General features: G+C 34.7%; 1 protein-coding gene across 1 annotated transcript; it reads left to right on the top strand.

The window, feature by feature from the left end:
• Positions 1-3,323: 3,323 nt before the first annotated feature.
• Positions 3,324-14,028, top strand: LOC136025904 (protein NipSnap-like). Its single transcript, XM_065701963.1, has 2 exons — positions 3,324-3,579; positions 12,318-14,028. The coding sequence occupies exons 1-2, from the start codon at positions 3,405-3,407 to the stop codon at positions 12,464-12,466; spliced, it is 324 nt and encodes a 107-aa protein (XP_065558035.1). The 5' UTR covers positions 3,324-3,404; the 3' UTR covers positions 12,467-14,028.
• The last annotated feature ends 1,009 nt before the right edge of the window (positions 14,029-15,037 follow it).

A 15,037-nucleotide genomic window follows, 5' to 3' on the forward strand; every position in this document is an offset into this window, starting at 1 on the left:
TGTGCTGGCAGTCCTTTGATATCACTTTTGAAAATCTTTGCTGCTGCTCTAATAAGCTTGATTTTCTCACTCTCTTCGTTATCGGTTTTGTCCAAGTAATAAAAATTCTGGAGTATCGCTGATGCTTTTTCTTTGAATGTCACCACGTCAGCCTTACCGTCAATAGTTGGAAATACTAGCTGGTCACTGAAATATTCCAGAAGCTTGCTCTTCAAGTACTTGTTACAGTACGGTTCAAGGTCTGTCCCATTCAAAAGCTCTCCCATTTTAACAACAAGTTCACTGACTGTATACTGTTCTTCGTCATTTTCTTCGAAAAAAGTAGCCAGCTTCAAAAACGCCTGATATCTTTCATCGTGACCTGGCCTCCCCCTTTTTGGACGTTTTTTATCTGGCTCAGTATCTTCAAGTATTCCAAAAAGTTCTTGCGTCGCAAATCTGGCTGGAAGGCTCTTATTTAATCGAAACATAGAAGAACAGGCTGCGTGATAAATGGCTTCAACTGCGTGCAGGTCTGACACTGCACATATTCGGCGGAAAACGTTATTTGACCAATCATCATCACGGCTTTTGCACACTGCCTTTATACTCTCTTCAAAGTCTTTAGTCCGAACCTGGTACCACTCGTGTCCTTTTCTGTGGGTAGTGTGGAGATTTATCCTTGTAGTGAAGAAAAAGCAACACTCTTGGAAGTTGAAACTTGGAGTCCGTGATCGGAGTACCACTTTTTCTGCTTCCGTCTTTTCTTGCAAGGTTCGTCGTCTCTCATTCTCAATTTTCGACAGGTATATTTTGTTTGTGAAAGTCTTTCTGCAAGCAACATGGACTTGGTTCCCTGCCTCGACAGAGATGCTGGTACCTCTCGTTTTGCTAGCTTCATTGATCGCTGTAGCTCCTTTTTCTGCCAGTACCGACGATTCTGAGGTGTCTATTGAACGTTCACAATAAAACTGCATAAAACTGCGGTCTCGGCCATCTAAAAAAGAGAACTGGGAATAAGTGAGCTGTCGGTGAATGTTACAACGAAAACCCTCATTCTGAACCGAAAAATTCGTGCTCCTCTTCGAAAAATACCCCGTGATCGTGTGTCGCTCGATTTCTTTTTTTTTTTTTTTACTTCATACAAAAACAAAAGCAAAACATAAAAAAGAATTAAATGATTAAACGTGATGTTTCTGTCTAATAAAAGAGCACAAAAACAATCGTTTCTTAAAAGGGAAACGATCAATAAACTACTTTTCTTTTCACGGTTCCTCATTCTCGGATTCTGGAAATATCTAAAAAATAGGCGCAAAAAACGTGAAAAAAGGGAATTTCGCAACGGGATGGCGATTTAGATTTTTGATATGTTGTAGAGCTCTCTTTTCTGAATACAGTGGTGCAAAAATAATTTCTGTACCAATTTTTTCCTGGTTCGACCATTTTTTTCCGTATCTTTCCCCTACTAAAAGACCCAGTGATTTTAGCCCAATAAAAACTAAAAATTTAGAGCAATAGAAAAAATTGGCTAATATTTTGTGAACCATTGTAAAGATGTCTGCAGCAACATGGAGACACAAAAACAAAAACAACATACATGCAAATTAATCAGAACCTGTCTGAAAATCTTGTGGGAAATGCAAAAATGTGCCAACAATTTTTGTGTCAAAACTTTTCCAAGTACATCAATATAAGTAATTTTATATGCTCCCTTGATCCGTAATAATTCTTTTCATGCCTGAAAGTCCTAATTTTTCGGGATGTTTTGTTGGTTGTTCCAAGATTATGAACCTACTAGATAGTACCATGTTTTCATCGATTTGACCAAGTTTAATTATGAAAAAATTAAGCGAACAAGTCAGCAAAACTACGTGGTTAAATTTGACAACATTTTTCCATCCATAAATATTCAAGTGTAAAGCATTAAAAAAGTGTGGCCATAGTATTAATAATATATGGTCAGTGTGGCCATATTGAATCATGAAGACAAGTAAGCAAAACTATGTAGTTAATTTTGACAACACTTTTTATCCTTAAATATTCAAATATAAAGCATTAATAAAGTGTGGTCATAGTATTAATAATATGTGGTCAGTGTGGTCATATTGAATCATGAAAACAAGTAAGCAAAACTATGTAGTTAACTTTGACGACACTTTTCATCCTTAAATTTTTAGACATCAAATATTGTTAAAGTGTGGTCATAGTATTAATAAAGTGTGGTCAGTGTGGCCATATTGAATCATGAAAACAAATAAGCAAAACTGTGCTGTTAAATTTGACAACACTTTTCATCCTTAAAAATTCAAATATCAATCATTAATAAAGCCTGGCCATAGCATTAATTAAGTATGGTCAGAACGGCCATGTTGAATCATGAAAAGAAGTAAGCAAAACTATGTAGTTAACTTTGACAACACTTTTCATCCTTAAATATTCAAATACCACGCGTTAATAAAGTGTTTAACTGGATGACTGGCCCCCTACCGTCCATTGCTCTTCCTGGCCGAAGGGCCCAGAGACGGGTATCAACTCCGGTAGGAACGGTAAATTCTAATGTCATATCCTGTAACTTACCTTTAGGGAGATTGCCTGGCCTGAGAACCCTTATTACTTGAATCGTTATTGCTGAATGATCAGTATGTCGGTATGATAGTTTTTTGTTTGTTTTTGATTTAATTCATCTGCAATGACGAAGAAAAACATAAAAAAAACCAGTGACTTTAGCCCCATAAGACTAAAAATTTAGAGCAATAAAAAAAAATGACTAATATTTTGAACCATTGTAAAGATGTCTGCAGCAACATGGAGACAAAAAAAAACAACATACATGCAAATTAATCAGTAACTGTCTGAAAATCTTGTAGGAAATGCAAAAATGTGCCAACAATTTTTATGTTAAAACTTTTCCAACAAACGGTATTAACAATTTAATTTCTTTTACCTTTTTTGATTTCTGATCACTTTGTGATTTCTTATCACGTGGAATGTTCAAAGTGTATGAAAAAGCTTTTAGACAAGAACATTTCTTCCTCTTCTCAGGATATTATCCTTACAGTCATATGCTAGTTAACAAAATATGTTAAAAAATAAAACAAATATGGTAGACTAATTAAACAAATATAGGATACAAATTAAACAAATATGGTAAAGAAAATAAACAAATGTGGATCACTATCAATTTTTAATTCTGGTGTCTCTTTAGTTTTCCTTGCTCCAAAAAAGTATGGTTAGCTGTGAGTTGTAGTCGAATGGAAAATCTGGCCATAAGCGTAATACTTTGTCAGTTTATTAGTGAATTATTTCATTATCTTTTTTTCTCACTTTCAAAGGACGCACAGTCGCTACTAAAAGAGAGGGCTGGTTACTTACGTTCGCGTCATTCGCAGTTCATCCTGCCCTTCAGTTATTGGCCAGAAATCAAAATGAGAACTGGTAACAGTATTTACGAAGTCAGAAGCTACACATTGAAGCCTGGGACCATGATTGAGTGGGGAAATAATTGGGCAAGAGCTATTAATTTTAGAAGAGAGAATGAAGAAGCATTTGCTGGATTTTTTTCGCAAGTCGGAAGGCTTTATCAAGTGCATCATTTTTGGAGTAAGTGATTTATTTTTTTCAGATACACTTTCTCACGAAAAAAGGAGATTATTCCTAAGACTATCAAGGCAAAAATATTAAATTTAATATTAAAATTTTTAATTTTTTATTTATTTATTTATTTATGAATTAACGACGTTTCTTGACTACTAAGGTCCCTGCGTCGGCCCTGCAGTGCATTCCTGCAGCGTGATTTGATCTCTGGGTCCCTTATTACCTTAGCTTGGTAATACGGGACCCAAAGATCGAATCACGCTGCAGGAATGCACTGCAGGGCCGATGCAGGGACCTTAGTAGTCAAGAAGCGTCGTTAATTCTTAAATAAATAAATAAAAAAAAGCTAACTGTCCAATCGTTTATAACCCTAACCAAAGCGATAAAGATAGTAGGTTACTTAATAATATTACGTTCACAAATAACACGTTTTTAGGCAGTCATGATTGGAACAATCAAATCAAAGTCTTTCTTTTTTAAAGATAAAATAAGACCAAAGTAAAACAAATATAATTCGCATTTTTTTGAACCTGACGGAGGAATGGATTAAAAAATGTCCACAAGAACAGGTGAATGTTGTGAGAAATATAAATAAACGTGGCCAAAAATACAAAAAACTTGGAATATCTGGTAAAATGTTCCTCTAATAGTGACGTTAACCTTCGAAAATTTAGGGGAGGTTGGTTGTTGGTATTGTATGGATGGTTGCTTAATAAAAATATTAAGTCACGCCCAATAGCCTTGCACCGCATTTTCGATTTTCAGTAGAAAAAGAATACACAGATTGAAATAAAATTTGGTGGTTTCATTCTGCATTTGCAAACATATGCACTTATCTCAGCCACTATCTAAATAGCCTTGTATGTTAAAGCAAATTTTCCAATAGTCTTGCACCTCGCCTTGAAAACCAACAGATGGTCAAGTTCACCTAAGCTGTCAATGGCAGCAACATCGAAGACTACCAAGACAAAATATCAGGTCATGCCCAATAGACCTGCACCACATTTTCGATTTTCGGTAGAAAAAGACTACACAGATTGAAATGAAATTTGGGGGTTTCATTCTGCATTTGCAAACATATGCACTTATCTTAGCCACTATCTAAATAGCCTTGTATGTGAAAGGAAATTTTCCAATAGTCTTGCACTTCGCCTTCAAAACCAACAGATGGTCAAGTTCACCTAAGCTGTCAATGGCAGCAACATCGAAGACTACCAAGACAAAATATTAGGTCATGCCCAATAAACCTGCACCGCATATTCGATTTTCGGTAGAAAAAGACTATTATTCCAAAGACTATCAAGACAAAAATATTAATTTAACATTAAAATTAAATTCAACGTCTAAACCTTTACAAACCTCTATTTGGAGACTCTTGTTAATTTTTGTAATTTAAGATTTACAGGAAGTCAGTTTTTTGTTCCTGGTTGGAGTCTTCTAATGAAGGAAAAGAATCTTGAATATGCCCTCCCTTTTTCTGCTCTTTTCCTTTTCAAGGATTTTTTTTAAGGAGGGTATGCAAATCTAGTATCTTTGAAGTACTGTATTGGCAATCAAACTTAATCCAACAATCTAATTTAACTGCTATTTTATGACATGTGATGTCCAATTTGGCAAGTTATGATCTTCTCCAAATTCGGAGAATATTCCAAAGACTACCACGACAAAAATATTAAGTCACGCTCAATAGCTTTTTGGAGCATTAAAGCATTTTTTGTTCGGTTAAGGTGCGTCTTCAGGTCGATTTGCCAACTCCTTTACTGACCATCTGTAACCGCAAAAATCGTCTAGGGCCGTCACATAGATAAGTAAAATAGGAATTTCGTGGTTGCTGAGATCTATAAAAAGTATTCCTCATTGTTTTCGTTTTATCGTTGCTCAGATCTTATTCCTGGAGTCATCTAATTCCATCGCCTCAATCCTGAAATGGAAAATACAGTTTGTTCTCTATGAGACAATATTGCTTTGTTAATCACAGCTAGAAATCATGGGCTACAGTTGCTGCTATCCCTTTGCCGGGGTTGGTCACTGGAGCTTTTGTTAACCTTAAGCCAATATGCCTCTAAAGTGAATATTTCCCTTTCCCCTGACTTAAAAATACGTTTGAACTTAGTTTGGAGCTCTCCCTCAACAGGAAAAGCAAAAAAAAAGGTGCAAAACGTACAGCCGAACATTATGTATCTTTAGCAAAGAAATGCCAAGAAAAGCTGTTTTTTTGTAATGTCTCTTTTGGGTGAAGTGTACAAGATAGGATGCAAAAAATGCTGGATTCTACTTTTGATTTATACAATCATATAACTTTATGCAACGTTTTTTGCAACTGAAATTAGGATTCATGCGTCACCTAGAAATATCACTTGGAAAAAAAGGTTCATGTTATATTTGAACATAAAGCATTAAATTGAAATAATTTGAATTTAATATTAAGTATCAATAAATGTTTAATTTTGAATTAAATACACAAAATGATTAATTGGCAAATAAAATAGAATAGAATATATTTATTCACTACAATAGCCGGAGGGAAAATTTCACTACAATAAACTCTGACGGGAAAATTTAAACAAACATTATATTAATCAACCACATATTAATCAAACATTAAATATTAGTCGCGTCAATATTATTAAAATGACGGTTAAATATGGAACAAATGATTTGCAATATCTCTCAGTACTATAGGCTGAGCAAGTCAGTAACTGTGGACAATTCTTTTTTATTTGTCGGAGTCTAGTAACTGGTCCTTCAGTTGGGGGGCTCTCAAGATTGGGTAGTAGACGACAATGAGTTGGGGAATTCAAACAATTTAGTCCAAATGTATATGTTAAGCCATGTCTACGACTATCAAGTGATTCCAAATTTAGTTGTTTCAGTGCATCCTAGTAAGTTAAGTAGTTTTGTCCAAGTATAGTTTTTACAGCTCTTTTTGCATCGTCTCAAGTCTGTCTGTTTGATCTTTTGTCAATCCCGGATGCCAAGCAGGGCATACATACTCAAGAGAAGGTCTAACATAACTGCAGTATACAGACTTAAATATCTCAGTTGGTGTACCGAATCTTCTTAGGTTGGAAAATGAATGTAAAAGCGATGCGCCTTTTTTAGTCAGATAGTCAACGTGCGAATTCCAACTTAAATCATCGTCCAGCAGTATCCCAAGTATTTTAACAGTTTTCTTTGTTGGCAGTATGGAATTATGAGAAGAGTGGTTGTTACCCTTTAGGAAGGAAAACGTCATATAAGAGCTCTTAGTTTCACTCGAGCATTCTTACAACAAATGGACGGGCACCCATAGCCTTTGCTTCTTCCACAACTACATTATGATCAAGACTATCAAAAGCTTTGACTATGTCTTCAAATAATGCATCAACATAGGGCCCATTATTTTCTAAGTGCTTAAAGATAGTATCCAACAATTCAACCAAATAATGAACAGTACTATGCCCGGATCTAAATCCAGATTGTTGGGGATCAATATTATCATTTATGTCCTCAAATGAACAATCAAAAATAAAACTTTCAAATACTTTTGAGAGAGCTGGTGTTTTCGAAATTGGCCTCATGTCGGTAATATCTTTAGGTGCCTTGCATTTGGGGATTGGCGTTACATACGCCTGTTTAAAAATACATGGGAAAACACCATCAATAAAACATTGGTTAAAAATTGCCGTTAAAGGAGTTAATAAAAGATCAGCACACTCAATACTCAATAATCAATTTAATTGGTATCTCACTAGGATAACTAGATTTACGAGAATAGAGTGCCTTCAACTTTTTAGGAACTGAACAAATCTCTAGTATAGGGATATTTGAAACTGAATCATTCGGTGGTAATTTTCTTAGTTGCGGATGGATTTTTCAAATTGATTCAAAAAAGTCATTAATTTCACTAGGTAACAGGGGTTTACCATTGACATCTCTCACTTCAACTCTAGTTACTTTTTTGCCGATAATGCTCTGAACTAAATCATGGAACTTCCTTGGGTTGGATTTATATATTTTGCTTATTATTTTAGACCCATACTGCTTACGTGAACATCTTATTTTATATACAATTAAATTTCTTACTCTTATGAAATCTTTTACGGGTCCAGTTAATTGCAATTCGTTTCTCACTTTTATCAGATTCCGAATCTCTTGAGTAATCCATGGTTCATCATTAGATTTCACATACATTTTTTTTTGTGGGAAAATTTCACAGTATTTTTCGAACAGTTCCTCACAGAATAAACTTGCCATTTTGTCACCGTCAGACAATGAGAGAATATCACGCCAGTCACGATCTGTGAGCCAATTCTTGTAGAGATTTACTAGTTCAGGTGTGAAAGGCCTGTACACCACACTATTTATTTGTCGATTTGGGATAAAATGATTGGGGGTCCAAGCAACACACAGGTGATCACTCAAACCTAATGGGGGTAATGTAACTGGAGTATTATAATATTCAGGACAGTTGCTAAAAATGAGATCCAACATACGGTTACCTCTTATGGGCACCTTGACAACCCGCTTAAGTGATAGTGAATTACTTAGCCATTTGGCATCTAAGTCATTAAAGTCACCACACATTATGATACCAGCATTAGGATACAAGGATCGTACATTGTCAGTGCAATTCTGTAAGTAATTCACAAGGTCTTTACGATAGGGGCCATGGGGTGGATAGTAAGCAACACATATCACCGGTGATGCCACTTCCTTGGGAAGCTTCTTATGCCTGCACCACAACCATAATACTTCAAAACCATGCTTATTTGGTATATTACTGAAAGTTAAAACTCGATTTCTTATAGACGATCAACAAATAATACCAACACCACCATCATGTGTTACTGTAATATCATCGGGTGTCATTCTAGGTTTGAAATAGGTATCACATCCTTCAAATGCTACAACATCTTCAGTCGCGGACCATGATTCACAGATACAAGCAATATCAACCAGTTCATTCTTCAAGCAAAGTTCAACCTCTTCTAATTTGTTCATAAGTGACCGGACATTTGATAATATTATTTTCGGAAATATATAGGGATGAAAGAAGGGTCTTACACTGCAGTCTCGAATCTCCTTGCCAGCACATTGAATCGGTTCCAAGTTGGGATACTCGGAAGACATGGTTTGAGGGGTGGGTGAATCTCTGATTTCTTTGAAATTCCAAACTGGTTGGTTGCTAGTACTGGATATATTGTCGGAAGGCTGGCAGATGTTGGTTCTTGCCCGTTTCTCCAAGGTTTTACGAGGAGTGGTTGGTATGAGGGGGGAGGGATCTGCATTGGCTGATTTAAGACAGGTGGTTTCAGCTTCAAGCTCATAAGTGGGACTGTAAATTGTTGTCTTTGGCAACCATGTTTTAACAGAGGTGGAATTTTTCGCTCCCCGTTTTTTGAACTTCGCAATTCAGTATTGGAACGTAGCTTTTTCCTTCTGTGGGAAGAGAGATGCACATTAGGACAACAGTTTATTAAACAAAGGCCATGAGCAATTTTTTTACACAGAGATCTGTGAGGCAGAATACCACACTCATCACGGCAGATGCCTTTGAAATAATTCACGCAAATATGGAGAAACGTGCAATTCTCCGCCTTTCTACAGCCTCGCCTTATGTGAAATCTGCAGACACGTCGTTTAGGAATATGGTCTGTTGTAAGACCCTCTTCATTTGTATGCGGAGACTGAGAATACTCTAGGTCGGTTTGTGTTGTTTGACTAGTAACAAAGCTACTGCATTGAACAGATACACAGATACTGCATTGAACAAAATAGGTTGGGTTTCAAGCTTTTCGCCAAATAGTTGTTTTTTCCTGGACAAATCTGTAAAAATCTTATGTATGTTGAGCACTATAGTGGAAATATCTACAGTAAACACAAATAAATTAGTTAGCAGGTGCATACAAAGATAGGCCTGACCTTGAGTACATGCTCCCTCCCAAAAAACAATTTAGTATTTAACGTTTTTTAGAGATAACTTGCTTTTTATATCTTAGAGCTTGAATCCAATTCCCTCAGATTGATGAGACCCTCCTTAATTAAGTACTGCATACGTCCATGTGAAGATAGTCTTTCAGCTAAATCCATACCCTATAAATTTGTCTCATAGTCTATAGAACCTGAACAATGTATGGGAAAGTACTTGACAAAATGAATTTTTCAGAGATGAGGATTTTTCCTGAATTCTAATTTGAAGATTAGATATTAGCAGTAGGGCTTTTATGCCTCATAATAGGGGGGGGGGCTCATAATTTTATATTTCATATAAAATATAAGGAAATTAACGTCAGATGTCAGAAATACTAGGGTAAGGGGGTTGCCGCTCCCCCTCCCCTGTCTAGGCATAGAACCGGTTCTGTTTGACAATATCCAAAGTTAAATTTCTTCCTCTAAATCATTAACACAGGAGTTCGAGATAATTCAACATTATAGATGTTCTAACTCTTCTTATGAGGGTTCTTCTTCTTATTCTTGCAACAGGACCAGGCTTTTTTCTGCGTCATCTGACGTTTGAAATAATACTGATGTTTGACGTTTTGGCGTTTGACGAATGATGTTTGAGATAACTCAACAGTATGGACAAATAACAACATGCCTAGATCCTGGATTGTGGTTTTTAATTGTTTTCCCCTTTCGTTTTACTGTCTTAATATCTATTTACGGTAATATTATATCCTTTATCTCCATTTTGTAATTATATTTATTTACTAGTTGTATAAATACTATATCTTTATAAAACCAGTATTTTTGGCTATCGGTTTTTTTTTGTCCTCTATTTCCTTTCTTAGTTTTACCAGTGATTTAATACTTGAAATTTTTATATATCTAAATGTGTTGAACTTGAAATAGCACTTGCTATTTGGGATTTTTTGACGTGCTTATGCTAGCTTAAAGCTTTTGTAGTGAATAAACATAAGCTATTCTTAACGAACTGTCACATCGATGTGAGATTGGAAGACTGGGACTCTTTTGTTGCTTGTCCTACAACAGAAGCTTTAGATCGAACCTCCTCTGACGATAATAGCAATAGGGGTTTTATGCCTCATAATCTGGGGAAGGGGGGCTATTGTGTACCACAGGTATAATTTTCATATAAAAGAAAAAGAATTTAACGTCAGATGTCATAAAAACTAGGGTAAGGGGGTAGCTGCCCGCTGTCGGGGCCTAGAACCGGTCCAGAAGTTAAATTTCTATCTTTACATCATTAACAAAGGAATTCGAGATAATCCAAAATTATGGATGTTTCAATTCTCTTCTTCTTGCAACAGGACCAGGTGATTTTCTGTGGCATCCGACGTTTGAAATTCGATTTTTTTTTTTTTTTTTTTTTTTTTTTTTTTTTTTTTTTTTTTTTTAACCATAAGCTCCCCGTACTCGCGGTAAGGTTAGTCACGAGGATGGTTCGAATCAGCTTGATCTGATTTATTCAAAATGTGGTGACATAAAACTTTTCACAAATTTTGACTAAAATGCCTGCAGTCTCACTTTTAGCATCACATTCTTCCTCTCAACCAAAACGACTTGGAAACTGATTACTAGTTTCCAATTACTAATTGCTATTAATTATAATTACTATTGTCATTAGTAATTGCTAATTGCTGTTGTTACGATATTACTAATTATTAGTTATCATCAATAACATTACTAATTCTAACTGCTCATTATATGGACTAATAATATGAATGATAAAAAAAAAAAATATAAAATGAAAAATAATAAAATGAAAATAATAATAATAATATGAATAATAAAATGAGTAATTAATAATAGTTATTCATTAATACTATTACTAATTACTATTAATAATAACTCTATATAGAAACTAATAACTTATTATTATGCAAAACTGATTATAAAGAATGTCATTAGATTCTCCTCAAAGACTGCTGCATTTTGGCAACACGAAGATATCATTATCTTTATTCGAGGGGGGGGGGCAAAATCTCCGTGATTCACACTAAATTAAACTAAAATACTATAAATGTGCTAATTAGATGTATTATCTTCATTGAAATTAAAAATATAAAATTTTCATAAGTCATTTAGGATAAAAATGTCATTTAGGTAAATGTAAAAAGAAAATGTCATATGAATAAAGTATCATTTAAATGCAAATGGCAAATAAACAACATGCCTAGATCCCGAATTGAAGTTTTTAATCTTTTCCTTTTGTCTCACTGTCTTAATATCTATTTATAGAAATATTATATCCTTTGTCTCCATTTTGTAATTATATTTATTTATTTACAGTTATATAAATACTATTTCTTTATATCTAGTTACCTAATATTTAGCATCTTAATGTGTTGAACTTGAAATAGCACTTGCTACTTGGAATTTTTCATTTCATTTATTTTTTTTATTGACGAGCTTATCCTAGCTTGAAGCTTTGTAGCGAATAGGCATATGCTATTCTTAACGAAATCTCACATCGATGCGGGGTTGGAAGACTGGGTCTTTTTGGATGCTGGTCTTACAAAAGCGGCTTTAGACCTAACCTCCTCCTACTAATTCTAGAAAAACTCTAGAAATAAAGACGTGATTATTTATTATCGAAAAACAGAAGGAAATACAAAAGAATTCTTGTTGTTAAAAACTCAAAAGGGTGACTCAAATATAAAGTAGGCTATATTAATGTCATAGGTGAAAATGGGTACAACTATCAGGGTATGAGAAAGGGTACTGGAAAGATGAAAAAAGAACATTTTCAATGTTTCAATAATTATTTACAATGTTCAAATTATTTTCCTTTGTTTTAGCGTACGCTGACCTTCAGACAAGAAAAGAAACCCGAGAATCAGCATGGAGGAAGCCAGGCTGGGACGAATGTGTTGCATATACTGTCCCTTTGATTAAGAAGATGGAAAGTCGAATTTTGTATCCGCTGTCTTTCTCGCCAACTCATTAGTTTATTTGAATCTGTTTTATGTTTAAGATTACCAAACTTTTGTTTTAGGGTAGCATTTGTCTTTGTTTGAGAATTTAGTTGTTTAATATTTCCTCTTAGTTGATTTTTTGTAATATTCGCTATTGTTTTCAGTGGTGTCAAACTAATTAGGCCTTTTTCCAGATTTTCGACATGTTAATGTCAAATAATTAATTAACCTTTATCTTTTCATATTCAGTCCAATTATAAATATAATTAACTTCGTACTCTATGTTCCAATTCATAAGCAAACGCAAGAACGTTCTTATAATTTTTCTACCAAATGTTAAATTAAAATTAAATTGGAATCGAAACTAATGGTTGCGATTAAAACTGTTTTTAACTCCCTCCGTTTTTGCCTCACATTCAATTGGTTTCGTCTCTGAACGGCTCTATCTTAATTGGAATTCATTGGCAAAAAATGTATTTTTGAATAACGTGATGATAAGTTCAAATATTGACTATGAAGGAACGGTCAAAATGATTTTAGGGTGATTTTCTACATCATTTTCATCGCGAGTAAAGATCGTATCTGAAATTCTCATATTTCTTTGATCAATGACAAAATTGTTTACTAAGCTGTTCTCAAAGGGAGGATCATCATGAAAGCGTATATTCAATCAAGCTTTGATCTACATTGCACTGCTGATCCTCCTCTTGAAGACAACTTAGCCAACAGTTTTTGACAGTTATCACAGAAGTACGAAAATATCACGTCAGATGCACCCTTTATGACGTGACAGTGATAATATGCATATGATTACAGGAAATAAGAAGCCAGGTTGTGAAGTCTATGTTTAGAAAGTAAGCGGTTTATGTTGGAATTTCCCAAAAGGTGTATGTTAACAATAGCGTATATTCATCAAATCGGTTTCAGATTGTATCTAGTGTCCAGATGTAACTAAAGTCGTTACACTCGTGACAACGAAACGTTGAGAATTAAATAAATCGTGAAACAGGTTGTAAGAATTAAATTTTGGGCCTAAAGTAGTTGATATTGAAACAGAGATGCGTATTCATGCCTGTCAGTGAGCTCTTACGCTCTGGTAAAACAGTCTCAGTCACTAAAAACGAATATTTTGCCTTGAATAACATTAACGTTTTGTTTTTTGCTGTAAAATCGTTTGCATTGTTCTACCAGGAATTTTGAAATTACTGTTATCCAGCTTTCAGTTCTCATAAATGTGAAGCTCACGTTTTTGCGGAAATTGTTTTTTATTGGTGACTAATTCTTAGCCAGAGTATGAGGTAAACGCATTGCAGTTTTAGCTTAGTCAGACCTTTAATCTAAAAACTTTAAGAAACAGATGAACCATACAGTTAAGAAAAGCTTACTTTTAAAGCAAGCAAATAGTTTTTTTCTATTGTGGCAGCAAAACGAAATCCTTTCCAAAGAAGTCCCTTCTATGTTCTTTTTGACTATATTATTTTAGGTTATATTATTTGTGGCATTTATCTGGTTTGTTTTGAAGGATAGATTTCCAGTTTGTGATTTTAAGGCTGTAGAGAAGATGTACTTAAAATAAACCTAACAAAAAATGTTATCTCTCGGTATTGGAAGAAATTGTTTCGTTCTCTGTTTAGAATTATACGGTATAATTAACAAGCAAAATTAGAGGGAAAACTGGTTTTGCCAACTAATAAATTACTTCATAGAAATCTATGGGTAAGGCAAGATATATGCTGTGGCTGGAAACCCTGGATTCTTTGCGACATTTGATTTTTCAAGGCTTCCCTGTGATCTAAAGAAATTAGGGAAGGGCTTGGGTGATGACTCCCGAATCGTATTAAGAGTAGCCGTCATAGAAATGTTAATGGCGGCACCATTAGCAGGAATAGGTGTAGTAAGAGAAGTATCAGCTTAGGGAGATTTCTTCCACAACAAACGCTTTCTTTTTACGGGTTCTATGCTTTTTGTAAACCCAAGTGTCCTCAAATTTTCAATTGTCAAATCACTGATAGAAGAAGTTCAACATACTTAAATATTCAAAGTTGTGAAGAGGAGAGGGAGTCCACTTTGAATTCCCCAACTATACAGACTAAATATCTTTGTATGAGTTTTAATTTAACAATACATGACATCTATCGTTCTGCGAAAACACGTTTGCGATTACTCAGTTTTGAAATTGGCTATTTGTTTTTTGGTACTGTTATCCCTTGGGATTGGTCAATAATTTTTCCCCTGGAAGCATACTCTGTCGATTTGTCGACTGTTTGTTGAAATGGCTATCTTCAAATTCTTGTCTGATACTATTTGTGTCTGCAAATGTACTCGAGGACACAAAAGGTGGCTGATTGCCCTCGTCATATACTTGATATATGTCATTTCAATGGAGCATCTTGTAATTAAATCATTGACTTTTGGATTGATCCTTTATACTTCTTCTTGAACGCTCTTCACAAAGTTTTATTTCTATACTATCGCCGTGTACTGTCCCTAAAATATCTAGCATCATTCCTACATCATGTTATTTCTTCTTTCTAATCTAACATCGCTTCAATCTTTCATATCCAAGATGTCATCATTTGTATGCTAGCTCATTTGCTCTTTAG

This window comes from Artemia franciscana, chromosome 4 (genome assembly GCF_032884065.1).
Source record: "Artemia franciscana chromosome 4, ASM3288406v1, whole genome shotgun sequence".
In the NCBI taxonomy this organism is placed as follows: Eukaryota; Metazoa; Arthropoda; class Branchiopoda; order Anostraca; family Artemiidae; genus Artemia; species Artemia franciscana.